The following is an 18,405-nucleotide window of genomic DNA, read 5'->3' as shown; positions in this document are numbered from 1 at the left end:
GCGCTGTCGCCGAGGAGCTCGAGGCAAGTGGGGCGCTGGCGGGCTCGCGCGTGGGCGGGCTTGTGCTTCTGCGCTTAGTCGACCCTCGCTCCCCTCTGCGCCTAAAGTCGCCCCTCCTCACTGCTGTGACTGCCATGGACAGAGTTAACACTGTCGTTCAGGGACTGTTGATAAAACAATTTGCGTCTGTTCCGTGCAGCTGCGGCGTGGTGGTGGTGTGTGGAATATTTGTTTTCCTGGTGGAGGCCTCGGGACGCACTCACCTAGGCAAGGCCACTGTGCACGCTGCAGACATCTGCGTTTCCATTCATTCATCTCCAGGTGGAGACGCTGAGGTTCACACAGGTGCATCCGATTTCCATCCAATATACGATTCTTTTCCAGCTTTCTTTCTGCTCCTTTTTGGGCAGGAGAAACCTGGCCTCCCTGCTTCTCATGTATTTAGGTTAGGTAAGCGCACTGGTCTGCTCCCGTCCCGGGCTTCCGCTTTGGGTTCTTGCTGGCCATCCCAAATCCACCTTTCCAGGCACTTAGGCCCAAATTCTGCTATTTCCAAAAGCTGTCACTTGGAAGAATTCAAAATGCAAGCAAAGACTGCCGTGAAGGAGTTCTATGGAACATCATTTATAATAATGGAAATTAACATCTTAATGTTTCAAAAGTGAAGTTATTAAATGATCAACTTCAAGGAGCATTTAATGAAAAACTAATGATAGTGAAAATGCTGGTTATGAAATTATGTTTACTATAATCTGGACTATCAAATACAAAGTCAGGGTAATAAGCTGAATGTCACCAAAAATTTACTTTGGGGAAGAGAACTGTATTTTGTTTTTTTAAATTTTTAAAAAACCATGTGGTAGTTTTCATTATTTGGTTATAGCAGACATTTTGTAGAACTTTACAGTTTGTAAAGTATACCATTATGGAGTTGTTAGAAAGGTGAAAAAGTGAGAATATGGTGCATGTAGCACATTACCTGTAATACTAGAGATAAGTACATGTCATTAATCTTAATATTATTAAGGTTCATGTTAGCCTTGAAGTTTTATATATTAAACTACCAGTGAGACAAAAACTGAACCCTGTGGAAGCCAGACATGCTGTTTTTGTTTTCCTTATTACCAAGTGTATAGCCTTGGGAGAGCCATAAACAAAGTTGATTTAACTTTTTATTGGAACTAAAGACCACTAAGCAGTTTATGAAATGGCTCTCCATTTGTCTATTTTGGGCATGGAAGGGTCCTTGCTGTGCTGCATTGTGCTTTGAAGATTCTCATTTTGAGATCATCTTGGCTGCTTCTCCTGAGAATTAGAATTAGCATTGGCTTTTCAGTGGGTGACCAAAAAGAGAATAATACAATCTTCAGTCCTAGACTTCAAAAGAATTCGTTAGCGAATAAGAAACCTAAGGGCCAAAAGCCTTGTAGGCTTATTCTGCTGGTCTAGGACAAAGTCTGCGTGGAGGCCTGGCCTCTCACAGTGTCTGCGCTCTCTCATCAGGTACTTCAAACTGAGGTGGTGAGGTCAGGAAGTGGCCGGTGGGCCATAGCCTCAGTTCTGATGTTGCCAGAATGTTCTGTTTTTGCAAAAGATTCTGGAAACCCACATTTTATTTAAAAGTTTTGGAGAATTAGAAAATTTTTGGCAACCAGTTTACATTTTTTTTTAAAGTTATTTGGCTCCAAGAAACTGGAAACTGTGTCCTTGTGTTCCAACCTAGAGGCCACAAGTCACCACAGTGTCTCTGTCTGTACAAGTAAGACTATCCAGAATTGACTCTGAAACATCCCAACACTGCCCAAGTGAGAATGGAGCAACATTTCTCATCTAACCCACGCAAGGTGTTGCCATATGCCAAGCACTTTGTGCCATCCTGACCCGGGGACAGTGTTTCCATCCCTCTGTTACCTGGCCTCTGTGGCTCTTGCCTGTTAACAATGAAGCTGAGAAATCAATGTCTTTGTGACCCTACTCCAGTGGGAATGACTGAGCTCTAAAGATGGCAGGAGCACAGACCCAGTACAGAGGCAATGCAGGAGAGGAGGTGGCTATAAATGGGACAGGAAGAGAGCAGCAGGGCACCTGTGGCAGTGGGGGTTTCTACTATCAGTAAACTGAGGGTCCCAGGAGAAGCCAGTGGATGAGGCCAGAAGTAAAGGATTTGGAGGCAGTGGGGAAAGGGGTAACACAGCCAGGGTCTGCACCTTCCTAGGGGTGAGAATCTTCTGTAACCATGGTATTTATTCAAGTAAGACAAGTGGCACCTTTTGCTGGCACTTCCTGTTTTTATTCTAAGTTTAAATTACTGTGTTGAAAATGAGTGTCTTGAGGGCTGGGATGGGCTGAACTTGAAGGAAGAATGGGTTCCCCTGTCTAAGTTGGGAACACGTGGCCTGAGTGGGGATTTGAAGCATTGTCCTTAGACACCAACACTGATGGAGGGAAGGTAGGCAGCAGCCTCTGAGCCAGGTAATTAGGGTACCCTGTGATTCATGGCATCCGATGCTGATTGTTTTCATTGCAGAATGTTCACATCTTACCAAGGACGGTTCTATATATGGCCGATTCAGAAACATTTGTTTGTCAGGAGCAGCGTCGGGACCATGTGAAATGTAAGTATTAAAAAAAGATTTTGGGCCAGGCGTGGTGGTGCAACCCTGTAATCCCAGCACTTGGGAGGCTGAGGCAGGAGGATTGCTGTGAGTTTGAGACCAGCCTGGACTACATAGTGAGTTCCAGGTCAGTCTCAACTACTTAGTGAAACCCTGTCTCAAAAAAAAAAAAAAAAAAAAAAGAGAGATTTTGGCTTTTTTCCCCATTTCCTTCTGTCTCTTCAAGTTGCATATCACATGGTCCCCAACCAGAGCTACTGTGTGTGTATGTGAGAGTCTTGAACCTCGAGAAGCCTTGGGTACTTCAGGTGATCTCTAACCTCTCAGTACAGTTCACTTTGAAAATACTGTAGTCTTCCAGACTCTGCTTTTTACTCATCAAGCAGGATGTATGACTTGAGCTGTTCTAGCCTCTTAGTGCTGCATTGTGGGGTCCTGTTTCTGACTGACTGACTTGGCTTGCTGAGGGGAAGGCAGCCAAGTACTGTGAGGCACTGTGGCCAGGAGCTGGGCTCCCTCAGGTGATCCTGGTGTGATTTGACTCAGCTGCTGTGGCTCAGTGCAGTTCAGCTGTGAGGTTGCTCGAACAGAGGAATGTGATAACATGAAGCCTTACATTCAGGTGCTGCTGCTGAGTTTGCTGCCACAGGAGTGAAAACAGAATAAAACAGCAGAGGCAGACTAATGATACTGAAGATCAGATTTAAAATGTAAATACAAAGAAGAAGCCCAAATGGGAAAACTTCTAATCAAGTTTTTAGACTTTTTATAAAGCATGATGGTGTCTAATATTTGCCCCTTTTTTGCATTGTCAGATCTGACCTTAAGTGGATGAATTCAGTAATTTTGCTACTGTGTTATTACAGCAAGGAAAAGAATGAGCATGGAAACAGCAGTTGCCCTTGAGAAGCTGTTCCCCAAACAGTGCCAAGTCCTTGGGATTGTGACCCCAGGAATTGTAGGTGAGAGAAATCAGCAATTTGATCATTTCCTCCTTGCTTTAATATGGGGCCCTGTAGTTTGGTGAATAATTTTGTAGCTGAGAAGTGCATTTATTTTTCTGGTCATTGGCTCCGTGTGACACTTGACTTCTGTGTGTTAAGCTGTGCTTGGGATTTCAAATCTCAGGGATTCTTGTGTGAAGCAGATGTGGTGCCGCTCATTCCAGCAGCTTTTCTGGGGAGGAGAAGCTCTCGTTTTGCTTCCCCACATTGGGAAGGATTTGTGGCATTTTGAGGGTCCTGTCTGTGACTAGTGGGTGGGGTGATGGGCCTTGCTGGTATCTGCTGGTTGCTTGCTACCAGTTTGAGAGTGTGCTCTCTGCATGTTTGGCTGCTGGTAAAATTGCTGTTGCTGCTACTATTACTATTTATTATTGTATTTTTTGTTTTGGGTTTTGTTTTTTTTTGTTTTTTTTTTTTTTTTTTTTTTTTTTTGGTTTTTTGAGACAGGGTCCCACTAGGTAGTTGAGACTGACCTGGAACTCACTATGTTAGCCCAGGCTGGTCTCGAGCTCACAGCGATCCTCCTGCCTCAGCCTCCCGAGTGCTGGGATTACAGGCGTGCTCCGCCACACCTGGTTTGCTGCTATTATTTTTGATTCTTCTCTAGTGACAGATGGGGAGCAGATATGTGGAGGCGGTAGTGGTGCAGTGTTCCAGATGCTTGGCCTGGGAGTCAGTGCTGCATTGTCCTTTTGACTGGGGTAGTTCCTGGCCGCTGTGGATTCCATCTCATCTCTTGGGGGAGTAGACGAGTGTGACTTCACAGAGGGTCAGACAGAAGATGGAAGCTATTACTATTTTCTTTGTTCAAACTTGGTAGTACTCCATACTCCTGAACAGTGTTTTAATCTTCACTGAAAACTTTTTTGGGGTGGGGGCTGGGGTCACATCCAGGGCTTTGCACAGAGTTGGTGCTCAGCAAGTGCCTGTCCTTGAAAGACTTGCTATGTCTGAGTGACTTGGATGGTGAAGCAGAGGACTTCAATACCTTCAGGCACAAATGCTACTTGTTAGGTACGGCTTCCTCCTCTGCCACTGGTTCCCCACTGCTTGTGTGCGTCACTTCTCGTTGGAATTAGGAAATGATAGCAGTAACCTTGTTTTTTTTCAAACCGTTTAATTATTCTTAAATGATTGGTCTCACTTTCCCATTACTAGTTTAAAAAAAATGCCTATACAGGACCCTAGCCATCCTTTCTGATGTTGCTTTCTTGTCTCCTCTGCACTGTGGCTGGAGGAGCTGTCACTTCCCCAAACATGACCTGATTTCTCCTTTGGAAACTTTTTGCTAGGGAGATGGCACCACTGAGCTATCCGGCCCAAAAATACATATGTTTTACAAAGGTAATTTTTCTGTTATACAGTAAGAATGCTTACAGCCAGTTCCATTCAGGGTGATGACCCTGCTGTGAGAGGGTGGGATTCTTCATCTGAGCCTCCCTTCATCCTTGCCTGATTGTGCAGTAGGTCCGGTCTTTTCTCATGCCCTTGATGTCACCTCAGACAGGTGGCCTGTGGTCTTTTCTTGCCCCCCCGACCAGCTTTCTGGTTTTGGCCTTCTCTGAGCCCATTCTGCTGGGCCCAGACAGAACTTCCATGAGATCATCCTCCTGGTTCCTTCTCAGGTCTCAGTGTAGTGGTTGTTTTTCTTAAACAGCCATTCACTCCTAGTCCATCTTTCTGTAGGTTCCAAAAATTTCAAATTTGAGAAAATTTGTTTATTTTTACAGGTGCTGATGTCAGTTGTCTTACTTGAGATAAATTTGACCTATATTTGAATGCAGTTTTTTAGTATAAAGTTATCCTGACTGTTGACAGGTTTGTATTCGACGCAGATTGTTTCCATCACCCAGTGAGCTCTTGCCTCCCTCAGTTCTGGTAATCCATGCTTTTGAAAACCCCTGTTCTAATTCTGAGACCACAGAGTAGTTGCCTGTTGCTGAATGTCACATAAATGGACATGGTCTCTTCTGGTGCCTGGGCTCTTTGACTCAGTATAAACATTTTTAACATGTGTTTGAGAAATTCACTTATGTGTATGAATGACCCATTTAAAAACCATTCTTGTGTTTTTATTATAGATGTAGACCATTATTTTGCCATTCTTTTTTCTGGTACCGGGGATTAGACTCAGAACCTTATACTTGCAAGGCAGGCAGGGTGCCACTGAGCTAAATCCCAGCCCCCCTTATCCTTTTTTGATGGACCTCCTGTTATTTCCAGTTCCTAGATATTAAGAGCAAAGGTGTGAGAAACATAAAATCTCTGTGGAAGCTTTTTTTAGTTCTTAGGCAGTCACCAAGGAGCAGAATTGCCTGCTTTCATTGTTGATGTTTATTTAACTCAAACTACCAGTTTCCACACTTGCATGATTTCACCCTCAACTAGCTGTGTGGAAGGGCTGCACCTGCCCCGCGTCCGGACACTGGTGGTGTTGCTTTTCCTAATTCAGTGGTTTTACTTTGAATTTTCCTAATGACTGATGATGTTGAACATCTTTTCATTATTTATTAGCTATCTGTGAAATGTCTGAGTCTTTTACTGACTTTTAAATTACAATAGTTGTTTACTACTGAGTTGTAGGTGGCTCTGTATTTTGATAGGAGTCTTAATAGGTGGAGGTGTAAATATTTTCTCTTGGTCTGTGGCTCATATTTCACCGTAACAGTGTCTTTATGATCAGAAACTTTTTTTAAAGAGAAATTCAGTTTATCAGTTTTTTTCTTTTATGGTTAATATTTTTATGTCCTCTGTAAGAAATCTTGCCTACCCCAAGGTCACAAGGTTCTTAGTCTTCTATGAAATGTGTTGAGCTTTTGTTTGAATTGTGTGTGTCTACAAGGGAGGGGTTTGTAGGAAATTTTTTCCATACATTTGCTTAGTTATTCCATTACCATTTGAAGACTTTTCTTTCCTCATTAAAATGTCTTTTCAGTTTTATAAGAAATAATTGCATGCTTGTGAGTCTGATTTTGGGTATCATTAATTATTTTTGCATATTATATTTGTCTAACTTATGTTAGACCATATTATTTTGATTATTGTAGGTCTTGACTTTTTTTTAAAGGATTGTTAGGCTATCTGGATACTTTGCATTTCCACATATATCGAACTTGTAAATTTCTATGAGAAAGTCTGTTATAATTTTAATTCAGATTGCCTTGCAGCCTGATACACCCATTTTTAAAACTTCTTTTATGTTTTGATATTTTCTTGTGGGAGAAAGGGCCTTATAGTCTGAATTTTATTTCTGTTTCTAAATTCAGAATATATTATGTGGTATTTGGTTTGATCTCAGTATTACTTTATTTTTGGCCCTGGTTTTGTTTTCTAAAAAGCCAAATACATATTTTTTTTTTCCTGGTATTGGGAATCGAACTTGGTACCTTGCACTTGCCAGGCAGGTGCAGCACCACTGAGCTAAATCTCTAGCCCAAAATACATATTTTTTACAAAGGTAATTTTTGTGTTATACAGTAAGTATACTTACAACCAGTTCCATTCAGGGAGAACATCTGTAAGTTATATTCATTCTTAAGTGCATCAGAGTGAATCTTATACACTTTTGACACAAATATACAATGTAAAGCATAAAAAACAGAGACACAGATCTTATAAACTATTTTTACTTTTACAGTTACCTTAAAATGATGGTACAGTACAGTGTAAGACCTGGCATATGGAGAGTTGCATGGAGTGAACTGACAAGAGTTACTAACTGGAGGAGGAGGGGAAGTGGGGGAGAAGGTGAAGCTGAAGGATCATTAGTAGGAAATGGAGGGCAAGATGGAATTTCACTCCCACCTGATGTTAACACAGGTTTTTTTGATTGCTATTTTATCTACCCTCTTAAAAATGGTGTAGTGATCTCTGTGTAGTAGATCTTTTTTTCTCATCATAGATGACTCTAGCACTGGATGGCCTTCTGAATGGCTGCTGCAACCTTTGTGTTTCATTCTGCATTGGGGTCCTGTGCTTCGAAAACTAACAGAGCCTCTTTAATTAAAGAAAGTCCTCTTGCCATTTCCTGTGATGTGATATTCTTTGGTTCTTCAGTCACATCTTCCTCTTCACTCTCTTTCCATCTTTTCACTGTGCCTTTAACTCCATTAGGTCCTCAGTAGTCAAAGAAGTCAATTTTCCTATGTAATAATATCTAATAAAAATTTTGACAAACTAGCTATAACAACTCAAAACAAAGAATGCATTGGGGTGGGGATTTAGCGCAGTGACACCGCGCCTATCTCACAAGCGCAGGGTCCAGAGTTTGGTTCCCGGTACGAAACAAAACAAAAAACAAGAAAAGATGTATTGCCTTCCGGACCCTTCATTTGTCCTTGCAAATTTAGCCTTTTTCTGGGCTAGCAATTATTTTCACTTTATTAGTTTCCATGGTTATTGCTTTGTGCTTCCAAACCATCCCTTCCACATCCTGGACTCTGACTGAGCACTGTACTACTGTCCGCTATCACACATATTAAGCACTCAGTAGCGCAACTGGGATGGTGTCTGGCAAATATGTGATCTACTTCCATGATTTGTTTGCATCTACAAGTGTTTGTAAGGTGAGGTCCATTGGTATCAGAAAGTTTGCAGCTTGACTGTTTGTAAGTTGGGGACTTACTGTACTAGTAATATTCATTTATTATTAAATGAGAAAAAAATTAGAAAATACAGGTAAAGCCAAAACAAAACTTAATGCAAGATAACCGCTCTGTTAACATGGTGTTGCTTTTTGGTTTTTGTATGCTGTGTAAACCAGGATGTGACCTACTGCTGGGCTGCTGTCGCAGGGCGCTGCACAAGGGTGCACACCACCCATACTTTCCCTATTAGGGAGGAGGCTGTAAGTCCAGGACCAGCCCAGGTTTCTCCTGAGCCTGCACACCAGTGTTTCCTGTGTTCTCACACAGCCCTTTCTGTACCCAGGTGCTACTGTGTACCTGCGCCTCTTCTTACAAGGACACCAGTCCCTTGAGTGAAAGCCCACCCTGTGGCCTTATTTAATCTTACCTCTCTCTGCAAAGACCTTCTCTCCAGTGGGGGAGTGGGGGCTCAGCCTATGAATTTGAGGGGTCAAGGACCACAAAATCCAGCCTGTAACATGTGCCTTGACAATTCACAGCACATGATAAATATTTCTGTGTCAAGTAAACATGCATCTTATGTGTCCGAGCCTGCCTTCTGTAATAGCAATGTAAATTTTCATCTAAATGCCAGGGTAGGAGATTTAGTTTTTTCCTTTATATTTTCTAATAGATTTCTATGATAAAAATAGTTGTGCATATATACACTTTGTATAATTATCAGATATTTCTAGGATAAATTTTTTAAAAGTGCAATTGCTGTGAAAATGTGTCCTCTCAATGTTTTGTTTGAAAAGCTTCAAGCCATGGAAAGGTTGAAGGATACTAGACTAGGAGACACCTTCCCATTTTCATCTGAGGTCGGTGATTGTAAAAATACCACATTTGCTTTCCTTCCCTGCATTCCGAAGCACCTGGAGGAAGTTGCAGGCCTCATGACAGTCACCCTAACAATGCCAGCGTGGGAGAAACCTTGTACTCTGGCAGTAGCTATTTGGTGTGGCCATTGTGTAGTGACCTAAACTGCAGTTATCTAGGGTGAGATTGGTTAATTTGCACCATTACATAATTAAATTCAGTTTTTATTGAGTATGTTCATTAAAAAAAAATTTTTTTTTTTCTAGTGACTCCAATGGGATCAGGTAGCAATCGACCTCAGGAAATAGAAATTGGAGAATCTGGTTTTGCTCTGTTATTTCCTCAAATTGAAGGAATAAAAATACAGCCCTTTCATTTTATTAAGCAGCCAAAGAAGTTAACCTTAGAAAAACATCAGCTTACTAAAGTGGGTAAGTTACCGTTTCTTGTCATTAATTATGCATTTTGTTCACTAACTAACCTTTCTGTTTCAGTTCTGGTGAATGGTGGGTGTTAGGCCGCTTGGGAGGACTCTTAAGTCCACCTGTGCCTGGGATATGGCTTATCAAGCTGACGATTAGCAGAGGCTCGGTCCATGCATTTTTACCTTAAAGCCCGAGAGGACCAAAAATAAAAAATTTTCCAGAATACTGTGTTGATAAGTAAATTTGTATTCTGAATTTTGAAGGAATTGTTGTTCTTTGAATAGTTTCTTGTTTTCTAAAACTCAGGTGTTTTTGGGGCATTTTTCTTTTTTTTAGGTAATCATTTATTTAAAGATGTTTTCAAAGAAATAAGTTGGTAGTAAGGACTGGGAAGATGGGAAGAGGCCCGGCAGTCTTACAGTGTTAGGAAAGGTGTGAGTCACAGTAGACAGGCTGGTATCCTATGTGGACACATGAGACAGTGTGGTTAAAGGAGGTGTCATGGGAGGAGAGGGATTGCATGGTGTTTCGGGGGACGTATGTGCTACAATAGGTGCAGGAGCTGCTGGAGCACAGCAGGGTTACTTTTGCTCTTACCCTCTCTGGGCTTAGGTAGGTAGCACAGCTGAATTTCTGACTGAGGGGCCCTGCCCCAGTGGGAATACAGGATCAGGTAGCAGCATAGGGAAAATCTGGTCTATTGATTAGGAAAAAAAGGAGGGTCTACACGAGTCTAGATTTTAACTCTCCTTGACAGTGCAGAACAGAGTGAGTGGCTACCGATGAGGAGGGACTGCAGTGACTTTGGGAGTGGGAACAGTAGCTCCTGGGTCACATGGGAGAGGAAGGAATATGTGGGGAGCCTGAGCAGGGACTTTGGGTGGTGGGTCAAGGTCCTATGAGAATGCAGGGGTGCAGGGCAGGTTTCATAACTTCCCTTGACCCGTTTCTTCCTCTGTAAGGTGAAAGCAGCTACCTGCAGAGCTGTGTACTGAGCACTGAGTGAACAACACACCAGCGCAAAGAGGGGACTAGAGGAAATCAGCAGATGGTTACTGCTTTGTGGGGGGCAGCAACCCAGTCATGGGTTTGCCCAGGAGATGTGGGCCAAAGTGTTGGGTGGGAGCAGCAGGGCTGGGACGAAAAATTGCAGCTTGTTCTCTGGCTTTTGCCAAAGGCAGTGAAGCTTTTGCTGTGTCTGGAGAGGTTTCGGGGCTCCCAGGGAAGCTTCTTCCTCTGTCTCTCAGATCCTGACACACAAGAAAGTTCTAAAAGGTTTGCTTTTGGTCAGCTTGGAAGAAAGAACCAATACCTGAAACTGAAGAGAGCATCCATTCCATGATAAAATTTACTTTTGTTACACCATGTTTGCGTTTTGGTACCAAGTATGAGTGTGTGGACACTGAGGGAAAACAGCCCAGATCTTTGAGACAGTTGAAGCAGTTGCTCGCAACATGTGATGACTGCGTGCATCCTGGGGCCTGGCACACATGCACAGTGTCTCTTGGTCATTTTTACTGCCTCTACCCTCTCTTCTCCCTTTTCTCAGATCCTCTTCTCATCTCCACAAAGTGTACCTCTGTTTCCTACTATCTTATTTTGTGCTTTACATTTTCTTGGGTTTCTCTTTTCTTTAAATCAGTTTTTTAAAATAAATTTTATTTTATCCCATTCCCCCCAAGCCCCCTCCCCTATGTACAAAAGCTTTGTTTCCATTTTTCCTTCTATTTTCACTTTTTTCTTGTCCCTTTTCCTTTCTCCTTTCCTCCTCCCTTATTCCCCTTCCCATTAGAATGTTTTCTTCCCATTGTCCAACATCCATTATACATGTCAGTCTTGGCTTGGATTTCTCATGTGATGTTTACCCTTCTGTGTATGATTTATTTAACTTAAACACTGTGATCTCAAGGTGCATCTGACATTTACCCTTCTTTATGGCAGCAGTAGTACCCTGTTGTTTTCTTTATTCATTTATCTGTTGATAGATTCAGGCTGGTTGCATAATGTGGCCATTGTGAGTTGTGCTGCTGGAAACATGGTAACCCCTGGTTTGTCTAGGTACCAGCTTTCCTGTAGTCCCCTTTTCTGAATTGTTGCCGGCAGCAGCTTGGGCTTATTCTAAAGTGTTGCTAGGTGATAATCTCATTTTCATGAACTGCTTTGTGTCCTAATGTTACGTATTTCTCAGTGTAGACTAGCTGAGGCTTGGGTGCAGGATGTACCTGCCTTGCAATTCCAGCCTGCGTCCTGATGCAGGTGAGGTGAGGTCCTTGTCTATGTTCTGTAACAGTGAGATTCCAGTCATGTTAGGGTCACTTGGGGGCTGGGGAAGATTCTCCTTGCAGGCCAGAGTGTGAATACTTTAGATTTTGACAGTACCGTGGCCTAATGGCTCCTATCTGCTCTGCTATCCGAGTGCAGGTAAATCTGTAGACTGCAGAGAGGGGTGGCTGAGCTGTAGGAGGATGGGAGGTTGGTCACGTTTAGCTCCTGTGTATGACAGTGCTTATGACATTGACTAAGATCTGGTATGAAAAGCTCACAGTGAGCAAAAAGCAGCGCCGCATTCTGACAGTTTTCAGTCGTCCTGAGAGGAGGCCTCCTGTTGGACGGTGATGTTTGCTGGGTATACCTTGGGTATAGCAGCTGTGGTATCTGATCCAGTATCAGTTCATATACTTTCACACATACATGTTACTTTTGGAGAAATCTTACCAAAAATCTTCATTGTTAAGGAATAAAAGCAAAAATACCTAAGTTTCATAAAAAAGCCAGTGTTCATTCACTGAAAACCTGTTTGTGTGCACACTGTGTATGGGCAACTGTTGTGACAGCATCTTGCTTCTGGGCCTCCTGGTCAGCAATGAGGACTGCGTGAGCCACTGGGAGAGGCATATAACTAGGGTTCATCCAGTCTGGGGTGCCAGGAAGGTGGACAGCTGACAGCCCTAGGGAGGGTATTGTAGGCATTCACCTATCCTCTAGGTTGCTGCCAGAGAAGCAGTAGGAAGTAAAGAGCTCAGAATAGGAAGTAGAAAACCTGACACTTCCTCTGAGGTGTAGAGCTGGGTTCCCCCATCACAGACCGGAAGCCTAAAGATGACTGGTGTGTTGGGGAGAAGGGACAGATATGCAGGCAGTGAAGTGGCAGCAGCAGGCAGGGGCTGGGTGGGCTGCAGAGACAAGGAGCAAGGGCAATGAAGCCAGGAGTCTCCACGCACCAGGGCCATGATTGAGTAGATCTCTGGCTGTGTAGTGTGGGGACTCAGCTCTGCTTATCCATACAGTATGTATGTATGTATTTCAGAGTAGGAGTGTATACTTCAGTAGTGTACACATTTTTAAAATGTCATATGCCGTGAATAGTTGTAGTCTTACTTGTCAATTAAAATGTTTAACTTTATAAAAGTAGATGAAGGGAATCAGAAGCTGTGGTAGTTACTCGGGCAGGAGGCAAGTAGCTTGGACTGGGGTAACAGGTGGTGCTGAGGAGCCTTGGTAAGAGTCAAGATGACACATGGAGGTGCATGGGTGGCATTGTGGTTGACCTGGGGCTAGGTGTGGACAATGAAGTGGGTGGTCACCGGTTCCCCCTCGGGTGAGCTGCACATTTGCTGAGATAAAGGGTGGACAAGAAGAACTTGTCTGTCTGACTGCATTGGGTTTGAGATGGAGGGGGAGACCATGAGTATCTGGGCCTGGAGCTCCAGAAAGTGACCTGGAGCCAAGATGCCAACATGGGGACACTGAGAAACAGAGCAGCTGTCTGCATGGCAGTGTGTGTTGGCTGTCCCGGACTGGTACTGATTTACATTCCTGTCACTGTTCCCATGGAAGGCCTGAGACTGCCTACCCGGGAGGCTCCTAAGTCATTTCCTAGCTTTCTTTTGAATAGCATGGCCTGTTCTTGGCCTGTCACTTCTGGTATTGGCATTCATGTTTATAAAATAAAGGCTACTGTATCTGTGGGCCTCTTCCATTCTGAAAATTGGTTCTTAAGAAAAACTGTTCTGTCAGAACCAGCAAGGTTAGCACAAAGAGGAAGACAGTCTTTCCGAAGTGGTCAGGGTCCCTGGTGCTGATTGGTGTCAGCCATTGGTCCCTCACCTCAGCCGTGCATCCCGTTTCCTGCCCTCACCTTCCTCTTTGGTCTGTTAGGAAGGAAGCTGATCTGGGGAAGCATAAGTGGGGTTTGGAGTTTCCTTCCTGTCCAGAAGCTACCTGTTTGATGACACTGGTAGATTTCAAGTCCACATTCTGCAAGCAGATTGCCAGAGGTTCAGTTTCCTTGGGCCCTGCCATCTCTGCTGCCAGCTGCAGCTCAGGACACAATTGCTTCCATACTTTGATGTAGTGATTGTATTGTTTTCCAATAGTCATTTAAGGTTTTTTTATTTGGCAGATGTATTAGAAATTGATTGGGCCTTTGTGCTGAGTTATATCCGCTGGTCCCTTGTTAAAATTTTGAGACCAACTCTTTGCTAAATCACTCAAGTTGCCCAGGCTGGGCTCAGACTTGTGCTCCTCCTCCTCCTCCTCCAGACTTCCATGTTACATGCATGTGTTTTGTTAATAGAAAAATTCTAATTGCAGCTAAGATTTTGGATGGTATTAAAGTTTATAAAAATGGGAAAATTGCACTTTACTAGCATTGCCAGTCATTAGAAGTAACATTTTGAGAGTGTCTTTAACTGTTGCTCTTTGCCTCTCTGCAGGTCTTCTGGATAACCCCGAGCTGCGCGTAGTCCTTGTGTTTGGCTATAACTGCTGTAAGGTGGGAGCCAGCAGTTACCTGCAGCGTGTGGTCAGCACTTTCAGCAACATGAATATCATCTTGGCTGGAGGCCAGGTGGACAGTCTGTTGTCACTGACCTCTGAGAAGTATGTCTGTGCCTCAGACAAGGGAAATAGTTGCAGATTTTCATTACTTTGGTCAAGAATGTTTAGAGAATTGCTAACATACTACCTCCTCTTGTGATAGACGTAGGTTAAGGGTCTTAACATAATTCTGCTTACAGTCGAAGAATTACATTTATACACATTGTTCTTTAAGAATGTTTTCTTAGATGCGTGCTTTTAACATTGGCTTTCAGCATTGCTTATTGAGCTTTCCAGGGATGGCTGTAGTATCTGTGACCTTAGTATGTCACCTTTGCAAACCAAGAAATCATACATGAAGTTACAATGAAAGCAGAGTACAGTTTTTATTAGAGTACAGAATGTGTTTGAAAATCAAGAGCCAAGGTTCACACAGAAACCAAGTCAAGTGTTCTGTCGAGGAGGCATGGGTTGTTAGGGGACAGTGTTGAAGGTGAAGCAGCAGTTCTGAACAGTGTTTGGTTGGTCCAGTTGATGCTGGTGTCTGTCCCCGAGTCAAGCTATACGTGATGGAGGCTATTTGAGGCGGTTGTCAGTAGTGCCTTTGCCATGGCCAGCAAATGCACAGAAGACCCACAGCTGGAAAACAGTTCAGTCTAGTTCTTTGAAAACCAGGTTAGACACCAAGGATCTTGGGTCTGAGAGGAAGACTTCAGCTGTCCCAGGAGGTACCTGAGGTACATAGAGAAATTCTGCTTCTTGACCAGACTGCAGTGACTTCTGTATTTCCTTCGTAGCTGTTTCTTCTTTGAAGGAAGTATATGGTTAGTGTATCTTTATGGGAAAACCTCTCAGCTGTTCATGGTCAGAGCGTTGGAAATGCGGTGGGATCAGAATCACCTGTGGCATTTCTCAGATCTGTTTTGGTCACAAAACCTTTTTGTGAAGCATCTTGCAGATACTATACTGGCACACTTTTAGAAATTCTGTAGTAGATCTTCTGTGGATCTTTGGTTTTTGTTGTTTGTTAAAACTTGCTTTCTGTGATAACAGCATGTTTTTTTTATCTTAAGCCATTACTCAAACCCCTTCCTTCCCCCCCATTTGCATTGCTGGATCCCTTTCCATCTTTCATAAAAATACATCCATCTCCAAAAGCTAGAAAAGTGAACCCCCTACCCCACCCACCCCTCCTATAAATACTAGTACCAGTTCCTCTCTGGATGTGTTTAGGATTTGGGGAAGATGTTAGGATTAGTGTGAGAGGAAGGTAAAATAATCCCATTGCTACCTCTCTTGGCATCAATGAACCAAAGGAAGCAGTCAGTAAAACAGGGTCACTGGATTGCCAGTGAGGGAGGACAGGCAGGCAGTGGAGTGGCAGACACTGGGTCTCACACAGGCCTAGGCTGGGGACTGTATACGGAGAATGCAGTGATGATTTCTCACAGACGTTCAAGTCTGAGGTGCAAGTCTATTTGGTATCACCCACTTTTTATACCTAATATGGAAAAATAGATCCCCTAGAATCGTTACACTTTACACAACACAAAGATTTTAATGGGATCTCATACTGTGTCAGTATATCCCATTGAATCAATCCCTGCTGCATTTTAATGTCCAGATAACCTACCCTGAAAATGGTACTTCTTGGAAACAAAAGATTGACAACTTGGAGCAGATGTTTCTTGTTTGGGGCAGAAGGTTACTAGGAATTGAATCCAGAGAGGTCACACTGAGCTACATCCCCACCCCTGTAGCCTGTTTTTATGCTGCGACAGGATCTTGGAAAGTCACTAAGTTGCCCAGCTGGATTTCAACTGGAGATCTTTCCACCTCAGTTTCCCAGAGTGCTGGGATTACAGTTGTGTACCACAATCCCCCACTTAACAACTTGGTATCTACCAAAAGATAAGAGGTCTTCAAGTTGAGAGGACTTTAGAAAATGGGATTCTGCTGCTCTACAGTTGGTTTGCCACTGGCTATTCTTGCTTTCTTAACCTTTTTTGAATCTTAGGTTCTGATAATGTAGTGAATCTTGCTCACTGTATAGATTTAGATGTTGAGAAACGTGATAGAAATACAAGGCATTTGCTTGTTTCTCCCCCAGTGGTGTTCTCCTATACTGATATGCTTTACAACTGTGACTAACAGTGTATTATTGAAATTTTATAAACCAGGTCAGCACATCAATAATGTGCTTGTTCATCTGGTCTTTTCTTACCATATTAAAGCAGTAACCCGGACAAAAAGCAATATAATCATATTTGTTATGGGCCAAACAACATAAAACTTCTGAAGTTTTAGAAATTATCCTCTTTCAGAATTTGATAACTGAAGGTGGTATAGGGGAAGACACCACATAGTAAATTTAGGAAGCTCCATTAAGTAGAAAACTTTGTGTATATGAATAAAACTGTAAGGTTCCTAAAAACTATTCCTTCTAGTAGAAGTCTGTGTGAATGTGCATAGCCCCTTGTATTTGTGGTTGAAAATGAGGCGTGTTAAGCTGCTTTCTGCATTCTTTAAATACATTTCATTTTTTAACACTATGATTTTCCTTTTATCTGGGGTGTGTGTCTAAGCACAGGCTGCTAACTGGGCAGCAGCTTCCCTAGCAGTGAATCAAGTGGTTTTTTTCTTTGATATTTTATAGTTTAATTTTTGTTTCATGATTGCTAACTTGTCTAATTTTGTTTTCTAGGACCCCTCTAGATATCAATGCCACTGGCGTGGTTGGATTGTCCTTCAGTGGGCTCCGAATCCAGAGTGCCACAGTGCTCCTTAACGAGGACGTCAATGATGAGAAGACCGCGGAGGCGGCCATGCAACGCCTCAAGGCAGCCAACATCCCAGAGCAGGACACCATCGGCTTCATGTTTGCCTGTGTTGGCCGGGGATTTCACTACTACCGAGCCAAGGCCAATGTTGAGGCTGATGCATTTAGAAAGTTTTTTCCTAGTGTGCCTTTATTCGGCTTCTTTGGAAATGGAGAAATTGGATGTGACCGGATAGTCACAGGGAACTTTATACTGAGGAAGTGTAACGAGGTAAAGGATGAGGATCTGTTCCACAGCTATACAACAATAATGGCCCTCATTCACCTGGGGTCATCTAAATAAAGCAGCTTGCACAGCATATAACTTCAGGTTCTGGCTTTTCCAGAAAATGGAACCTTGGGATATGTGTATTTGAAACAAAAATAACTTCAGCTAGATCTTTTTTCCAGCTTTGAATGACACACTGAGATCACACTGAGGTAATTTTTAACATAAAAATGTACACACCATAACACCAAGAATCCTGCCTCAGGGACAGGCAGATCTTTGTGGTTATGTTGCACAAGATTATGTAGCTCATGTAAAGTGACTTTAAATGGTGGCAGCTGGAGAAGTAGACTTTCTACATCTACCTCTTCATAGTTGTAGGTGATCTGTTAGCAAAATTATGAAGATCCCCTCCCCCCTTTTGTAAAGGAGGAAAAGCCACAGATGGCTGAAAGATTTTTCTCTGCTGTATTTGTTTCACCAGGTTTTTTCAGAAGTTTTAACGATATTACTGACATTTGATAAAAATTAAAAATATTTTTTTTTGGTACTCAGATAAACTGCCAAGACTAATTTTAGTAGTAAAGTATTTTCATTTTTTCTCATTAATTACCATAGAAAAGTTTTTTTTTTCCTATAGCTTTATATAACTAATTGGAAGACCAAAAATTTATATTACCTTATTTTGGCTTATACCAAAGAAACATACATGGCATTTTGCATCTCATTACTTTGGGTAAGTATATGAAGGATGTGAACTCAATCTGTAGATGAAACCTGGAATGGTAGGTAGCTGTCAGCTATGCAATCCTGTCATACCCCTGGTAAAATGATTTCCAAGTTTGAATTTGTTTGCACAAATATTTAGATGAGAGGTGTGCAGAGAGTATGTTTTCCTCAGTCCGCAGTATCCACTCTTAACATTTTCACATGGTAATGGAATTTCGGATTTTTAGGCAAACATCGCCCAGAGCATTTCTCTGCCCCTTACACATAGTGTGATTATTTTTTGCCTGCTCTCCATCTTGTTGCTTGGTGTGTCAGTCTGGCTG

The 18,405-nt window shown here is 42.7% G+C and overlaps 1 protein-coding gene across 3 annotated transcripts; it reads left to right on the top strand.

The window, feature by feature from the left end:
• The first annotated feature begins 6 nt into the window (after positions 1 to 6).
• On the top strand, positions 7 to 18,390 carry Fbxo22 (F-box protein 22). 3 transcript variants are annotated; one of them, XM_010625918.3, is made up of 6 exons: positions 7 to 23; positions 2,528 to 2,615; positions 3,482 to 3,577; positions 9,330 to 9,494; positions 14,204 to 14,369; positions 17,011 to 18,390. In XM_010625918.3, exons 2-6 carry the CDS (start codon positions 2,561 to 2,563, stop codon positions 17,426 to 17,428), a joined length of 900 nt encoding a protein of 299 aa, XP_010624220.1. In that variant the 5' UTR covers positions 7 to 23; positions 2,528 to 2,560; the 3' UTR covers positions 17,429 to 18,390. The 3 variants fall into 3 exon arrangements, with proteins under 3 accessions (XP_010624220.1, XP_010624229.1, XP_033611873.1); XM_010625927.3 differs by lacking the exon at positions 7 to 23 and adding an exon at positions 174 to 345; XM_033755982.1 differs by lacking the exon at positions 7 to 23 and having other exon boundaries at positions 2,558 to 2,615; positions 3,431 to 3,577.
• The last annotated feature ends 15 nt before the right edge of the window (positions 18,391 to 18,405 follow it).

Source organism: Fukomys damarensis, unplaced genomic scaffold (assembly GCF_012274545.1).
Source record: "Fukomys damarensis isolate Sample0158 unplaced genomic scaffold, DMR_v1.0_HiC HiC_scaffold_25, whole genome shotgun sequence".
NCBI lineage: Eukaryota > Metazoa > Chordata > Mammalia > Rodentia > Bathyergidae > Fukomys > Fukomys damarensis.
The sequence above is the reverse complement of the archived record's forward strand: the minus strand, read 5'-3'. Positions and strand labels throughout refer to the sequence as shown.

Excerpts from the sequence above, each read along its gene's own strand:
- Fbxo22 (XM_010625918.3), top strand. The coding sequence starts at position 2,561 with ATGGCCGATTCAGAAACATTTGTTTGTCAGGAGCAGCGTCGGGACCAT. Across the intron at positions 2,616-3,481 it reads GCGTCGGGACCATGTGAAAT|CAAGGAAAAGAATGAGCATG; the intron begins GTAAGTATTAAA and ends GTGTTATTACAG. Across the intron at positions 3,578-9,329 it reads TGTGACCCCAGGAATTGTAG|TGACTCCAATGGGATCAGGT; the intron begins GTGAGAGAAATC and ends TTTTTTTTCTAG.